The sequence below is a fragment of the Marmota marmota genome, unplaced genomic scaffold (assembly GCF_001458135.2).
Source record: "Marmota marmota marmota unplaced genomic scaffold, marMar, whole genome shotgun sequence".
NCBI classification, from domain to species: domain Eukaryota; kingdom Metazoa; phylum Chordata; class Mammalia; order Rodentia; family Sciuridae; genus Marmota; species Marmota marmota.
In genome coordinates, this window is record NW_026000026.1 from 77489321 (window position 1) to 77506825 (window position 17505).

The 17505-nt window shown below is 41.5% G+C and overlaps 1 protein-coding gene across 1 annotated transcript in view; it reads right to left on the reverse strand.

Moving 5' to 3' along the window:
- The window catches only part of LOC107153732 (serine/threonine-protein phosphatase 2A 55 kDa regulatory subunit B beta isoform), a 112404-nt gene that overhangs the window by 89801 nt on the left and 5098 nt on the right, over window positions 1–17505 (reverse strand). Inside the window, exons 2-3 of the mRNA XM_048811874.1 lie at window positions 7298–7463; window positions 1366–1478 (exon numbers count right to left, since the gene is read on the reverse strand). Coding sequence (XP_048667831.1) covers window positions 1366–1478; window positions 7298–7463 — 279 coding nt within the window. The remainder of the gene's footprint in view (window positions 1–1365; window positions 1479–7297; window positions 7464–17505) is intronic.

A 17505-nucleotide genomic window follows, 5' to 3' on the forward strand; every position in this document is an offset into this window, starting at 1 on the left:
GTCTTCCATAGAGCAGCTGGTATCTGAAAGCATTCACTTTGCACAGTTTTAAAAGTCCCTTGGGACCATGGCTTGTTTCAACACGTGCCTGCTTTTCTGTTCACATTATGTTCCAAACGAAACTTTTCATCCAGTTCTAAACCAGTCTAAACTACAACCAGCCTATAGTCTCAGGGACTAGTGAAGCTGAGGTAGGAGGATTGGCAAGTTTGGGGCCAGCTTCAGCAACTTAGCAAGGCCCTAAGCAACTAAATGAGACCCTGTCTCAAAATAAAAAATAAAAAGGGATGGGGATGTGGCCCAGTGGTAAAGCACCCTGGGTTCAATCCCCAGTATAAGTACACAAACAATAAATTAACTAAAAACATACTATATCTAGAAAGGCTTCTCTCAAAAATCTACTTATAGAAATCCATGCTTAGCTGGGTACAGTGGTGCACGCCTGTAATTCCAGCAGCTCAGGAGGCTGAGGCAAGAGAATTGGGGGTTCAAAGCCAGCCTCAGCAATTTAGTGAGACCCTGTCTCTAAATAAAATACAAAATGAGACAAGTGCCATTGAGTTCAATCATCAATACCACCACCACCACCATCAAAAAATCCATTTTTACTACCATTTCCCTATGAGCCCTTTCTCAGCCGTCCCAGAACCAAATGTAATTTCTTCCTCCTTTGATCAAACTGCAGTTCTCTCACATTCTCTTTCTGTATGTTTGTCTATTGAGAATCGTAGTCATTTGAACAGTGCAAACCCTTCCCCTTACCAGGCTGTGTATTTCTGGAGGGTTAGAAGGAAACTATTCCTTGTTCAGCGGGGGTACCAGCCATGGAGGAAGGACCCGCCATCTTCCTTGCACTTTATTATTTTCAGAAGTCCACCAACAGTGGGAATCATGTTCAGCACATGCAGATGGAGAAACTAAAAATAACTTGCACAACTAAAGCTTGTGAAGGTTAAATGACTGTGTTAGAGTCTGGTAAGTGGCTCAATTTGCTCCCAGGCCTATTAGATTCTGCAGTTTGTGTTCTGAATCATAAGACTCCAACTTTCCACCCAGAGAGTCTCATCCCCTGTGCCCTGAGGACAGAAGGTGCTCAAGACATTTAGATAATGTGAGCAGACAGAGGCTAAGAATATGGTAACGTATGGCAGTGGCCATGTGGCGAGTCCTCGGGGACAAAAGGAAAAGCACGGATTTGTAGTCATTAGGGCTTGGCACCTCTCCCGTTCCTCCATCTGCTACCCGAGACTGGGCGCCCTCATGCGCCCATTACAGCTGTAACCTACAGTATCAGACAGCATGTGCCCAGCCCCAGGACCCTGTCCCCCCCATGACCCTGGTGGCCAGAGCAGCAACCCCACTCACCCGCAGGGTCGTGATGGTGGCAGGATCCCGGAGCCGGCCCTCCTCATCTTTCAGATTGTAGCCTTCCGGCCTCTTGTCGCGCTCACTGACTTTCCACAGCTTCACAGTTTTATCTGCAGAGGACAACCAGGCCATCAGAATTACAGGGGAAAGAAAGGGGAGGAGCATGTCAAGAGCTTTTCTGGGGGTGGCAGGTGGGAGAGGATAGTGGGGACAGGGGAGAGACAGTGATGGAAAGTGGCTGCAGAGACTGGCTCACGGACAGGGCGGCAGTGCACACACCTCTCAACGTTTGGAGGCAGATCTCACGGTCCCACACAAAAGCATAGACTGGGAAAAATGGTTTCATTTTTCTTACTGACAATGTGCTGTTAATTCTATAGCTTATGTATTGATCTGGCTCACTCAATAAAAATTATATTGATTCAACATTGCATAATAAGAGTTTATTATGTGACTATGTTAACACTTTAGATAAAAAATTGGTTTAATATTTGCAGTAACTTTGGGACGTAGGTACTCTTAATACCTCTATTTTAGCATCCTGCCTCACTGAACACTCACTCGAACACAGGGCATATCCAGAAAGGCCCTTCCTAGCTGGCCATCTCTGCGTCCTCACCCTTCTTACTGTCCACCCTACCCTCTCCCCCTCCCTGGCTGTGCTCCTGCCCCATGGTTTCCTGGCTCTTCATTATAAACATTAAGCCCACCCCCTTCCTGGGGCCTTTGCGCTTACTGTACCTTCTGCCCTCTTTTTCACATAATGCCTTTTTCACATGTTCCTTCACTCTGCTATTTTGGTTCATGCTCCAACGTCAGAGAGCCTTACATAAAACCTTCATAGAAATGCTGTCCTCATCGCCATTCTCCATATACTTTCTCTTATTCTTTTTTTTTTTTTTTAAAACCTATAGTACTTTTCACTACCTGATGATTGGCTAGTTGGCTGGTTGGTTCTTCTGTTTTTTCACTAGAATATAAAATTGTTGAAGGCAAGGATTTTTTCTGTCTTGTTTATCACCAACCTTCCAGCATCTAGAATAGTGTCAGGGCGTAATAGATAATAAATACTGGATGGATGAACATATGCATCTCCTCTGCATATGGCATATGTCTAGCAATACTAAGGGGAGTAAAATGGTATGGAGATGCACCAAATCATGCTCCTGTCCCCTTGCCGGTCCTGTAATTCCAGCTGGAACTTCGTCATCTTTTGACTGTCCCAGGACATCACGTTACTTGGTGACTCCTGTGTATCTCCACAGCATTAAGACAAAGATGAGAACTCCAAGACCTGCAGACAGGCCAAGGCAGTGAGTGACAGAGGATAGGGGACCTGGGGAGCTGGAGGTGGGTGCCACACCTGAAGGCTTTCCATTCTTTTGGCCCTTCCCTTCACCCCTTGCAGCACTGGGGATCAAACCTAGGGCCTACACATGGGAGGCAGGTGATCAACCACTGAGCCACACCCCAACCCTTTGGTTCTTTAAGGAGACACATTGAGCTAAACAAATCATGTCTGTGGGGCCACATGCTTCTGCACGCCTTCCTTATCACACCCTGTGTTTGTTATTTGTACTTGTTTTAACCTCTCTCCTGGAAGGCAGACACTTGTATTGGCCTCTATGGAGAAAGCTTTTGAATCTGACAACCTTGGGCCTAATCCCTACTCCAGCTCCATGTGGCCAGGTTCTAGGATTCCTGTGCAATAGGCTGCACTAATAGTTCTGGAACAACAAACAAATAAGACCCCCACACTTGGCAGGGAAAAAATACCGAGTCGTCCAGTTAAATGTGAGTTTCAGATAAATATGTTTTTCATGTAAGTATATGCCACATATTTCAACATAACCAATGAAGACAGTTACTCTGTGCCTCAGTTTCTTTATTTGTAAATGAAGGGAAACAGTATCTCCCTCAAGGGGCTCCTGGGATTAAATGAATAATAGCAAGCGAGTGTTTAACACAGTGCTGGTCTGCTAATAATGATCTACAAGAAGTGGCTGTTATTGGGATTAGCAAATTAGTCAACTATTTTGCAATAACCACATGCTGCCCTGACAGCGTTAGGCTCATCCCTCAGTGACGTCTGTACTTCATACCCCCTCTCTGTACCACTGTCATGGGGGAAGCCATCCCCCTTCCCTGCCTTACTGGGATTTCCTTTTTCTTTTGCACCCTCATCTCGGGCCTCCATTTCTCCTCATCCAGGTCCACAGTTCCCATTTCCTGCATCTTTGGGAAGACAGATCTTGCAAGGACAGGAAGTGAATTCACAGTACTGCTTCTTTGAACCAACAGAAACAAATGCCTTGTCCTTGGAGGTCTTAAATGTGCCACACATCATGGGCTTTCAGCAGCAATGGGGCTACTTGAACAGATAAGTGCCCCTGTTTTCACATAGCTGAGCGTCACTGGCAAGGCTGCTACAATCTGTGCGCTCTGAACGAAGCACTCACCCTGGCTGGTGATGGGCAAAAGGTGAAGAAGCCTTTTCCAGCTGTGAGCTTAATGCAGAACTTTCCATCTACATGCCAGCCCCTCTGGTCCCACCCTCTCTGGATTGCTGTTGCATAAGATACTGCTTTTTAGGGTAAGAAGATGAAACATGGACTGTATTTATAGTCACTTGATTAGTTCCTGATCAGCTGTGGCTGAGAATAACTCAAGAGTCAGTGGATTTTTAACACCAAATATTTTCTGTTGCTTGGCTTTGAAATGTGTCCCATCCCATTTGCAAGGCGATTTTTATCTTATGTTTTTATCATGAATGATAAATTGCTGTACAAAGAAAGAGTGAAATCACAGGTAAAACACAAAGAATAAAAATCGCTTATAATCCCTCTGATCAGGGACAATTTGTCATCAGAATTTTGCATAAATTCTTACAGGGTTTCCTTGATGTGATTTTTCTGGGGGGAGGTTACAAACCTATAATAATTTCGCACATATAGATTTTTTTTTTTAGTACAGATGTCTTTTGTAATTTAGAAAATTAAAATGAGCAGAAAGATATAAAAAAATCTCTCAATTCTACTAGACAGAGATAATATGAAAAATTTCTGTATATTCATTATATTTATTTATATAATTATATAACTATTTTTAGTAGATATAACAGGTTATATATGATTATAATGTGTTTTGCCTAATTATGTTTATTTATAACATCTATAAGGGTTTATAGGATTCGATTATATACATAATATAATATTAATTTATAGGAGTGAGAATTTGTTAACCCCTAAAGATTCGATAGTTGGATACTCGAGGCATCATACATAGGAATACTATGTAGTCATTGAAAATGTTGCGATATTTAGAAGAATATTTAACAATTAGGAAAAGATCCATGTTATTAAATTAAAAACATGATTTAAAAAGTTTGTAGAATATATTACATTTCTGTTTAAAAAAAAAAAAACAAACACCCAAATTCATCTGTGCCTTTGGTCTCTTGCTTTAAAAGACATTAATAGGAGATTTATCTGGATTGGAACACTTTTATTGTCTTCATTTTGCTTCTCTGTATTTCCTCAATTTTTACAGTGAACATGTATCACTTTGATGAAAAACAAACTCAGGATCACTTCCCTTCTCATCAGAGGCATCAAGAAAGAAGTGGAAAGCTCGGTCAAGCAACATATTTTCACATGACAGATAATTTCAAGGTCTAGATTCACAATGGGATACTAGTTTTATTTTTTCATTAAAAATTATGAGGTTGGAAAAACACTTTAGCAGAAGGTAAAAATTAGGTCCAACTATAATGAGATAAGCACAATTTTAAAAAAAGATAATTGATGGAGGATTCGATCCAATTCCCCAGGGTTGCACTGCCGGGAGTCATCCTTGACTTGATTATCACACCATTTTTCTTGACTCAGTATCTTGAAGCTTTGTGGATAAAAAAGTCTAAGGAACATGTGGCTGTTTCTATGAGTAATGGCTTTTTCTTTCTTCTGACTGGTTCTCTGAGTAGTTTATCATCACTTGTGGCAGCTTTAAACACAATCTTATCATTAATCTTCATTTTCTCTTTTGTACAGTAATTCCAATTGTCTTCCATTAATTTTTGCATGTTAACCTATTTGGCTTAGGGGGGAGTCTCAACCTCAATATTAGTATAAAATAGCAAATTGCAAAAGAACATGGGAATTTTTCTTATAAGAATCATTTTGAGATGCTGTTGGCATATGAAATAACATCCCAAATGGGAAGATAATATCCTTGTTAATCAAAAAACTATTTAAAAACTCAATTAACAGAACATTATGCTATATAATTAATCTTCATTGCATTTCACTTTCCTTCCCAACCCCCCTCCAAAGTAGTTAATAAGTCTTTGAATTTTATTGCAATAATCAATAGGCTAAATTTTATAATATAACATAATCTAGCTACAGAAGATAATCAGACACTTTTCCTCTGCCGGAAGTAATCAGGTCAAAACTATCAGAAGTCCCTTTTATTCTGAGTCATGTTGAAACTGCAGAGCCTCCGGATGAAAATTGAACAGCAAAATTCAAAGGGAAGAAACTGAAACAAAATCATGTGGTTTGGTTTCCAAGAAATTAGGTTTTCAAAATATAAACAGAACAATAAATATAGTTATGAGAAAAAAATTAAATTATTTGGAATCTGGAAAAACAGATGAGTAGAGATCTGGTCCTGTTGAGATGAGATGTGCTTGGATAACTCTAAAATGCCTGTTTCAAAACTGCCATTTTCTTACACTTTATATTAGAGGGATGTGGGGGCTCATATGCACAGAAAACTTTTCTCTTTTGCATAAAATTAATAGAGGACTCATTGTACAAAATTAGACAATGAAAATGTTAAGTGAACTACAATGATAAAAAAACCAAATTTACAGGTCACCTATAATGCACAATCAAGAATTAATCATGATGAGCTTTTTGATGTGATTCTTTCCAGGCTTTTAAAATAACACATGCTTTATTGTGTTATAGATATCATCTGCATTTTTTTTCACTTGATATGACCAGTTTCCTTTCTTCTTAAATGCTGTGTGTAGGTAAAAAGCAAATCCCTTGCGTCTTGATTTGCATTTAAGTGTGTACTCCTCATAAACACACACAAATGAAAGGAATCAGTCTCCAACTTATTTGTCTGGGAAATGGTGTTTAATTTCCATATACGAATCCTCTTGTCATGCTGAAAAAGCAGCACCCTTTCCTATATGGCTTTATTTTAAATTGTGTTGGGCATAGATGGCTTTTTGCAGCACAGGTTTAAGAACCTGGAGGGAGGTAACTCTAGTAACTCCACTTATCCAGTGAATGAGCACTTTGGCTCTCTATTCAAACACCAACGTTCTCTCTCTGACCTATTTATATCAATTCCTTCTAAACCAACAAACGGTACAGGAGTCTGGAGGGAGATGGAAAAGGAAATCCTTTCTTGATCAATTCTTTTGCTGTGTCCCTAACTCCTCCTGACTTGGGCTCCCAGCTTAGATATTTTGTCAGAGACACACACACAGCCATCTGCTTTACAGACCCTAAAATATATTTAGGGATTAATAACTTCTATTCAGCATGCCAAACTCACAGAGACAGCATGTCAAGTTTCCTGAAATGTGTGCCCAGAGTAACATTTGGTGAATCTTAAAGACAGGAAGTCACATACTAAAAACACCTGCAAATAATCTACATTAGTTGAAAACTGCTGATAATGGGTACCACACAATTCAGTCATAAATTTGATATTTATTTTAAAAAATGGCTACTATGCATTGAGGGCCTACTGTGTGTGTGCCTGGTACACTGTGAAGCATCTTGTAAACGTGGTTCTACGTTCACCAGACCACAAAGTATAGAGGAAAATTGAGACTAAACAGACTGACATATACTGCTGGCTGACCACATCTCTGAAAATCTCAAACAGGAAAATCACCTCCACATACCATTGGTAGACAGAAGAAAGTAAGCTGCATTCTGCTGAGGAAGCCATCGTATTTTGTTGATTTTTTCTTCTATTTCTAAACTCTTCAGGTAATCGAACTCGGGTTCATGGCTCTGGAATGTGCTGTAAACATTGTATTCACCCCTACGATGAATCTGATTTTTACTCTGTAGAAAGGGAAAAAAAGAATACACAAAAGATTAAATCATGGAAACCAACTGTAAACTTGCCCATTCCTTTTTTTCTTTGAGTGGAGTCATCAGGGGCAGGAGGGGGAGGTGGTGTTAGAGCTGGATGAGCTGAGACCATTACAGGTAATGTTCTACCCTTACTTAGGAGCCTCCAAAGTGTTTGATCATGCATCCTCTTGGTAACAACTGGTGTCTCCAACATGCATTTGTTTTCTTATAAACCATATACATGAACTTCTGCACTAATATATGGTATACATAATAGCATATACAAACAGGTTATATAAGACAAGATTTAAAATCAACATAAACAGAAGCTCTCACAATTTTTTTTTTATGCATCCAATGAATGCCTCAGATGCCCTTTGGAATAGCCATCTGATGCTGGTGTCCACATATATTTGTACTCAATTCCTTAAAAAAGAACAAAGGTCTGGCCTGGTGGTGCATGGAACAGCTCAGGAGGTTGAGGCAGGAGGATTGATCAAAAGTTCAAAGCCAGCCTCAGCAACTTACAGAGGTTCTAAGCAACTTAGTGAAAACCCTGTCTCAATAAATAAATAAATAAATAAAAACAAAGTGGTAGCAACTGTGACCTTCACAGTCTTTTTCTTTTCTTCTCTTCACCGTCTTTTGCATAGTGGCCACTGGCCTTTTAAAATCCCACCTGATCCTCATAGAATCTCTGAGAAGTAGGCAGGGCAGGGACGTGGACAAATGAGGCTCAGGTATATTAAATGACTTCTCCATGGTCTCTCAGCTTATGGGGGATCAGACTTGGGGATCAGGAACCCCTCCCCACTTTTTGTCAACATGAGTGACAAAACAGGAGCACAGAGAGGCCATCTGTATCATTAAGAGAATGATGAGACTTTACCTGTGGCTTTCCCTTGGTGCTGATTGTGCAAAGGGTGAACAGCGGGAACTAAAGAAATGCTGAGAGAACGGGGCCCAGGGCAAGGGTCTGCAGAAAGGGGCAAAAGAAAGGAAAAAAAGGGAAGAGGAGGGAAAACAGTGCTAACAAGAAAAGGAAAGAGAGACGGGAGGTTTTACTTCAGGTACTTTAGGACCATTACCAAGAGCTAAGAGATTTAGGCTTTGGAAAACTGTTCAAAAATTCAAATCTTCTTAAATATTTGTTATAAAAGCATGACTATTAATAAACATTTATGTTCCTAGGTAGATACAGAACATCCAAAGCCTGTTCAACCTACTGATGGTCAATGATGCTGAGCTCTGGTGTGAAATCCATTTGTGGGCATGGGGGTTTCTGATGAGCCGTTTCTATGGACTGTGCTCACTGAAAACCCACTAGCAGAGCTTGCCCACTAAAGTCAAAAGCTGGCCTGCCCCAATGTCACATGGCTTTGTCTGTCAGGTTTAGCATGCATTTTAATCCCAGGCTCCCTATAAAGATAAACACTTAACAGCATGTTCTTTATCCTCATTAACATTTATTTTCCAGTGAACAAAAAAAGCCTAGCTTTTTAGAATGTGGCCCCCATCATTCTATTAATGAATCAGGCTTCCCAGATATTTCAGTAAATTAAAATAGGTGAAACCTATAAATAGTAACGGAAAATGTGGGGTGGACTATTACTGGCAACATGCTGCCTTGGGTAATTTATGCTGAATAGCTCCTCTGGTTCCTCTTTATCATCACTGTGAACCTAATTGGATTTTTTTTTTTTTTTAAATTGGAGAAGATTTGAAAATCACTTTTCAAAAGACTTTCAATGCTGACATACTTGCTACTCTCCTGTTTACTTGCACAGACAGCCAGTCCACCTTAACAACAAATTTATAAGAGTGTTGATTTGCTACCATCCAAATCAGACTGTCAAGTGTGTATAGTATGTGCCAGACCAATTAGCACCAGGCAGCTCTGGAAAAGCAGGAAAAATTCCAGGTCACGAAGAGCTATTAATTCCTACTTGCCAACCACATTTTCATGTTTCCAGGGCCAGTGCAATAGGCTGGGTGCCTGATTTAATGCTGCGCACTTGAATTTATATAGAACCCCGAGGGATTACGATGCCCTTATAGAAATTAATTGCAAATAATGTGCAATTACCAAATATATCACCTCTAAATGAGGCTTTCCTTTTTTGAGGGGAGGTGTAATGCAAATGGCTTTGAGGCACAAAATAGGCATTAAATTGCTAAGGAAGTCTCTGGTGAAGCCTTTCTCTTACATGGGGCCTCCTTCACGCTTCCAGAGTGCCTGATGAATCTCAGAGGCAGGCAGTGGCAGATGGGAGAGTTACTAGAACACAGACTAGCCTGCTGGAAGCTCCAAGATTGTGCCAGGGGAGGACAAGGAAATCAAATTGGGCCATAATTCCATTCTGACAAAATAGAAGCAGACACCCAAAAACTCAATTTATATGAAAAAGAGAAACAATTCCTAGTGGAACCCAAGTCTCGAGAAGAAATAGGCTTTTTGAGATTTACTAGAAGTTAGAACTCTTGCTCAGAAATAGTGCTGCATACAGCACTCAGCCCAGGGACCCTCACATCACCTCCACTAACATGTATGCCATACTGAGACGTCACTTTGGGGGACTTCACTTTCTTGGGTAGGCTGAGCTGTCATTTTCTTCTCTACAGACCCAACTTGTTCCATTTGTAATTATTGGCAATAATCAAAAAACACCAAAACCTTTTATTTTTCCTCTTTCATATTCTTCTGGCAACTTCCTTAAATCAAGGAAGACTAGATTTCAATAACTTCAGAACAAACCCCAATACAAAAAGAGGGGTTGTGCTCCAAAAGCATCCGTGGAATTTTGTAGTTTGGATGGAAAGGGAGGGTCTCTGAATGAGGAATGATAAGGCCACCCCCCCCCCCCNAATTTCTTTGTGACTCTGGGCATTTCTGCTAGCCACAGCCCTGTCACCCACTCAGGGCTCCCCCACCTCGTTTTCTACACCAAGAAACTTCCCCAAACTGGTTTCAATTATGGGGATTTGAATTAGGGCTGAGGACTGAGATGCTGCAGAGGTAGGATGCTGGAAGCTCTGGCGCCAGGAGTGGAGGAGGAGAGCTCAGAGATCTCTGGGAGGGAGGGAGACCAAAAATGCCTCAGCTTGATCTGTGCCCTGCCTCTCCATGGGAGCCCAGCACATCCTACTGGACCAGCATGGCCTCATTCCAACCCAGAAGAAGGGTGCTGAGCAAACAAGGTCACCGGGTCAGAGGGGAAAGGGCAATCAGTACATATTTCTAAACAGAGAAAAAGCATAGGCGCCAGGAACTCAGATCACAGATAATTGCTGAAGGAATGCCAGCCTGCCAGATCTTTCTTCAATGCTGGTTACCCCGGGAGGAACAAGGACAGGTAAATTACCTATGATTGGATTTATTAGGGCTATTTTTAGAAAAATGTCAGAGGTTAATTCCCCCACAATTATTCCCCTGCAGGGCTCCAACAATTGTTACCAAGGGTGCAAATGAGTTATTAAAAAAGAAAAAAGAAAAAAAAAAGGCAGGGGAATTGTGACCATGGCCTTTGACTGAGGAACATTCTAAAGATAACATGCATGTAAGGAAAGTAAAGGGGAAACCGTGAGGTGGAAAACAAAGGCAATCACCCCTGAATAATACCAATTTCCAGTCTTCCTTCTATATCCTCATTTCAGGATTTTATTTGTATGCCTGATTTATTCAGGTAAATAATGTAAAACTGCCCCCTTTTACATAGAGTAGCTGTCTTTTTCCATATATGGAAATGCTCCTAATAGACATTCTTTGTATAAAATTAAAAATAATAAGGCAAAAGCTCAGTCCATTGCAAACTAGGCATGGAACCAACAATTCACAATATCTTGTTTTGACCTCCTAGATGACTGACCTCACAGGTAGCAAATTTAAACCCTATAGGTTCGCAAAATAGCATGGATGAAGTGATCCAGGTAAACTAAAAAGGCTGTGGCCCCCTCTAAGGGATAAGTGGCCCCTGGCTTAATTCATTTGGGGCCACGAAATACTGCATGGGTTGGCCAATGTTCTCGTTTTTTTTTTTTTTTTTTTTAAGAAGCTGTATATCTAGAATTTTACATAAAAATCTCTTAAATTTTATATGTTGACAACTCTTTTTATAAGCATCATGAAAATAAAAGAAAATCTTGTCTGTGAAGTGCATGTGGTTTGTGGGTCACCAGTTTGAGACTTCTAGCCCTCAGTGTCTTCATTCAGAAAAGGCTGCTCCATTCTTAATGAGGACCTACACTGGAAATGGACTATTTTCTCAGAAAGATCCCTCCATGAGTCAAGTGTAAGAAGACACAAAATAAGTTACATGGCTGGCAATCTCTTGGTATAACTTCACAAGGGTGGTTTATATAACAAGTGCTCTGAGCTGAGGAGTAATGCAGTCTGTCATGTCTGGGAAACTGGCCCCTTCAGGGGAAGTGCTGAACACGTTCCTTTGTTTTAACTTGTGCATCTTAGCCCACTACTCTTGTGTTTAGAGGGAAGAAAGCAGCTGTTTAATGTCTGCAGTTGCCTTGGAATGTCAGGACTGCAAAGCACTAAGTGCTGGGTACACTTCGAACATGAGTGACGGCTCCCAGCTTTGCAGTGAGTAGCCAAGGTCAGGCATAGAGCTTCCTGACCTGGGTAGAACCTAAGGTGGTGTGATTGTTTCTTTTCACTTTGGGGCTTCTGTCAAGTATCAGGGAAAGAGTCAAGGACCTCAGACTGCTCAAACACTAACATTTCCCAGACAGAGTAGCAGGAGTGATGAGAGGACGGCAGGGAGACCAGCCCTGGGGTTAGACACGCTCGTGTCTTTGGGCTCAGTCATAAGGCTCTGCTTAGGTAATTTATGCCTTCCACAGGGCAGCAATGTTAACACGGAGCTCTGGAGGTCCAGGTGGGGTGCAGGGCCCTAGCACTGGGACAACAGTGAACCTTTTTTTTTTTTTGATGAAGCTGGATATCAAAAAAGTGAAGTTGCTTTCTCCAGTGTGAGCCCTTGGATCCATTGGCAAGGAATACAATACTTAGGGAAATACAACTTGCTTTCCCAAGGACAACCATACTTGTCCTTCTGCCCACATCCTGAAAATATCCTCACTTTCTCAACTTAAGGCTCACATGGGTCAAAACAAGGAAGGATTCCTTGTATTATTAGAACTTTGTATTATGGAATGTTAGACATAGTCCCAGACAATAAGACACATCCCATTTGTTTCCCAAATGGTGTCCTTCTCCAGAGCTCTGTCTCCCTCAAGAATCCTGCAAGGTAAAGGGTGATTGGCACAGAAGGGCTCTGAAAATCCTTATTCCTCTTACAAAGTCCTTAGGTTTATTTGACTCCTCCCAGCCAGTTGGTTTGTCTCTGAGGTGGTTTATATCAAGCTGTAGTCTACCTCCCTTCAGAGCGTACGCTGTTGCAGCTCGAGTTAAAACCTGCTTTGAACTTTCATGTTTCCCAACTCATTTATCACCGCCCTAAGCTGGTAGGTGTACCTGGAATACTTTACTGCCCATCCATCTCTGCCTATCTTCATCTCCAACTGTTTAATAATTGATGCAAAACTCATGAATCACACCCACATTCCAATTTCAAGATACAGAGACTTCTGATACACATACTTTTGTGTTTGCAACATGCTATTTGGTAGAACCGTATAAACTGCAAAACATGCTACAAGAAACAAAAGAACTTCTGTGAGAATACAAAGAGGAAGTGGTAATGACAGAAAGCGGCAAACTTAGAGGTGGAACTTTGCCTCAACTTGTGATCCACAGAACTTGATGCTTCAAGCTCCATATGGCTTTCACCCTGAGATTATAAATTTGTGGGACGACTCAAATGTTTCACTAAATGCCCAGCTTAATCCCACTATTGAGCAAGAAACTACACCTTGAACATTTTTCTTCTATTCTATATAGATGGGAATAAAGTGTACATTGACTGAAAAACGAAAGCCAACAACAGTGGTAGAGGTCAAGGGTAGTTAAAATGATTTTCACAGGAAGCCCTGGATGGTATGAGGTTTGCCCTGCTCCACATCTATTTGTGCCAATTTAATTTTCACAAAATGGTGGCCTGATAACCCCATTTCCAGTTCAACAGTCACTGCAAAGACTTGAGTTTTTCCTTTTAAAAGTCTATCTCAGCATCCTACAAAAAGTTCCAGACTCGTCATTTCACACACAAAGTGTCCATTTACCTGAAGGATAGATTTTGACTAAGCAATTGCTTTCCTGTGATCATGAGGCTGAGGAAGATGGAGGGCACCCTTAGTGTGCCCCCCTCATCTCCTGCAATGGCTGAGGACTGGGTGGAGGTGAGCACCTGGGTGATTAGGTAATGCACGGCTCATAGGGTGGGTGACTGTTCTGCTAAAGTGACAACTTGGTTTATACCTAGAGAGGGCGGAACCCAAAGCCCGTAGATGGAGCAACATCTTACTGACCAGGTCACCAGTACTGCCTCTCAACATCAATCATAGGGATGGAAATGAAAGGGTAATGCAATTTAGCCTTCAGTGCCCATTAAGTGTTTTATCTTTCATCTAAGAAACATTTGGCAGATAATAATATAAAGCCATGTACCCTACTTGCCTCAGCAGACTACTTCTGCCCACTCAGAACTTTGCTTTATTCCTGATGATTGGGTCACCTGTAGGTGGTTTTCTGTGTTTCCAGCTAGGACAAGAATATCAACAATGAGAGAAAACGGGCTTTGCAGTGGACAGTAGTGGCGAAATGGTGGCAGTTGCCAGGTTTGTATAGAAAAGAATATGGGGGTCACTTCTAGGGTCTAGTTCCTTGTTCAAGTAGCAATATGTGGGGCTGGGATGTAGCTCAGTGTTAGACCACTGCCTAGCAGGCGCAAGAGCCTGGGTTCAATCCCCAGTACTGAAAAGAATCTGGCCATATGTGTGACAAAGGAGAGGGTAGTGTGTGTCCTCTGTCATCCTGCACAAGGGTTTCTACCTAGACTGGCAATGACTCTAGATCATGAAACCAAGAGGGGATACAGGCTTCCAGAGGGAATTAGAATTCCTCTTCCCATCTGTAAAAAGCTGTGGTCTCCTCTTGGTGCAAAATTCCAAGTCAGGATCCATTTTCCTTGGTAAGATTTATATCTGAAATAGTACATTAAAAGATGTTTTCCACCAAAATAGGTGGGCAGGAGCAGGTAATATGATTATGGCCAGAAAAGAGTCAATGCAAGCCACAAGCTGGCTATCCTTGCTGTGTGTAGACATATTTTGTGTCTGATCCAGACTTGATTCTTGCTATCAGAACAGCATCTGGTATAGAAATGGAATCCCTTTCCTTTCATTGGAATATGATTAATTCTGTGCATACTGGCTTTAACTCCAACGTGCTGCTGGTGTTCCTCTCATATGCAAGTAGAAGGTCCAATGGCTTCAGTTCCTAAAGTCCTATCACAACCCTTGCTCCTGTGTAAACATAAGCACAGTTCCACAAATTGGTCCCGTTTAAATGTCCGTCTGCCCTTGCAGAACAAGCTTAGTAATGGCAAGTAATATGTTGTGTAGTGTAGAGACCTCCCCTCCACCACCACTTTTTTATTTTTTTCTTCCTTCAGTGCTGGAGATGGAGCCCTGGGCCCCCCCTTGCTAGGAAGCACTCTACACTGAGCTACATACACCCCAGCCCTGTGTAGACACTCTGGCTACCCCTACTTAGTGATTCTTCCTTGCTTGCCCTATACTGTCCCACTGTAGAAAATAATAATAATAACAATCATAACCCACATGCTTGCTTAATCTGTCTTGTAGCTAGGGGTGGCCATATGAGCCAGATATGACCAATAAGACAAAGAAAAGTCTATTTGGGGAGAGGAGAGAAGAGCAGAGATTCTGGAAAGATTTTTCTTCTCTGAATAAAAGAAAGCAAGTAAGGAGAAGCCTTCCAGCTGGACTGACTACTCCTTGTTATTATGTCATGGAACTGAGGCAGCCATCATGTGACCATGAGGTAACAAACCTGAGGACCTCAAAAGGTGAAGAGGCCAAGTAGGACAAATGGAAAAATGGAACAATGCCCTTGATGACATCATTGAGCAACTGAAACCTACCTCAGTACACACAATGTCTGGACTTGTTAAATAGCAGACACTGTGGTTTAAGTCACTCTTAGACAGATTTTTAGTTCTTTGAATTTAAATGCCTGCTTATAGACACATTGTTCCATTGTTTCCCTCATAGTTCTTTGCTTCAGAAATGATCATCAACGCATGATGAATGGGGGGAAATGGTCTCTTACTGAGCAACTTGTGCACAAATTCTCACATGCACATTTTCTCTCCATTCTACCACACGACCAATTTTTCTTCCCACTTGCTTGGTTCTCAGCACTGAGGTGGTTTATTTCCTCCTTTGCCTGCTGGGGAGATGGTGCATTGTTTTTCAACCGTTCAAATGTGAAAGCAGCTGACTGTGATAGAACGCCCACTCCAATTTACTCATGATGTCCCTTATAAAATTACGACTTCAAAGGGACGTAAGCACACCCTCCTTGGTTGCCAAGTTCTCCCTGCTAATATGCAGGAAGCCCACCATGCTTGCTGAGCTGTGAAAATCCAGATGGTGGGAAGCCATGAATGCCATGCTGTTTCCATTAAAATGCACACAGCTGCCCCAGGATGACCACATCTCCAGCACTACCCAGGTTTGAGGCAACCTGGGCACATGTGCATTGATGGAGATTGTGTTTCATTCAAAACAAGTTCCTGCAACATAGAAACCTAGAAGACAGCTTTATTTCCTGTAGTGGGAACAAAACCTGTCCAAAGGGCAAAGGAATCTTAAAAATTATAAGTCTAGAAAAACCCAGGGCGGGGTGGGGGTGGGGGGAGAATCAATAGTCATCCAGACTTTTCTACATGCCTGTGTGGTTTACATGGAATCTGCTCTCAAGGTGTCTAACCATCTGTCACCCACTCTTTCAGAAAGCAGGAGTAATTAACTGCTCAGGCAATACAAACTCTGTCAATCATTCAGATCTATTATCTGCACAATATGGGATGTCTATAGCTGATCCCAAAGTCGGTGGGACTTCAGGTCCAAAATGAGAAAGTTCTCACATCTGTGGGGGAAGAGGAGCTCTCAGGCAGGCCCTGAGTCACTTGAGCACAGTTGAGTTTAATACGGCTTCTGTTGGGCATATCCTGAGTCAGAAATTTTGCTATTCCAGACGCTCTAAGGTAAGGCAATGGGATACAGTTGGCAGAAGTGGAAATTCCCCAAATTTGTATGAAATATCACATAAATATTCTTTAGGGATGCATGACTTCTCCCAAGACCAAGATGACTTTTTTTTTATTACAGAGCCTCAACACTCTCCTCCTCCTCCTTCATAAGTTATCACCTCTTATCATTAACACTTAACCACAGTTGCATTCTAATCATTGTAGATGCCCATCTCCATCTCTAAATTGTAAGCATAAAAAGGAATTTGTTCACCACCGAACCCACCATAGCATATCAACAAACATTCATGTTGGGTGGAAGTATAAAAGATTTTCTTAAGGGGTGTGAGGCGAGGGAAATTCTTAGTTGGAATAGTGAGTGGTAACTTTAGAACCAGATAGAGTAGTCAGTAAGGAATAGGTTTTATCCCCAAAATTGTTTATAGTATTTGCCAGGAATTAGGGGTCCTGTGAATCATAGGAGAAGAAAGCGGATGGATTAGTGAAGAAAGGGCAGCAGGGCACAGTGCTACTTGGGAGAGAGTACAGAGGTGACAATAAGATGGTCAGAGTATGAGATGAAGGACTCTGCTTAACAAATATGTTTTACATGTGTGTCACTGAAGGGGCCCAGGGATGTACTAAACAAACAAAAACAAACAGAAAAAACCCAAAACACAACCAGTCTGTGCACCCAGGAGTTTTGGGTTTAGAGGACTGGGATGTCTTGGTGGTAGGCTGGCATATAGCGAAAAATTGTTGGAGGAGAGGTTATTTGAAGACCCCAATAATGGAGGTCTCTGAGTCATAGAATAAGAATCCTATTTTTTATCTAGAGG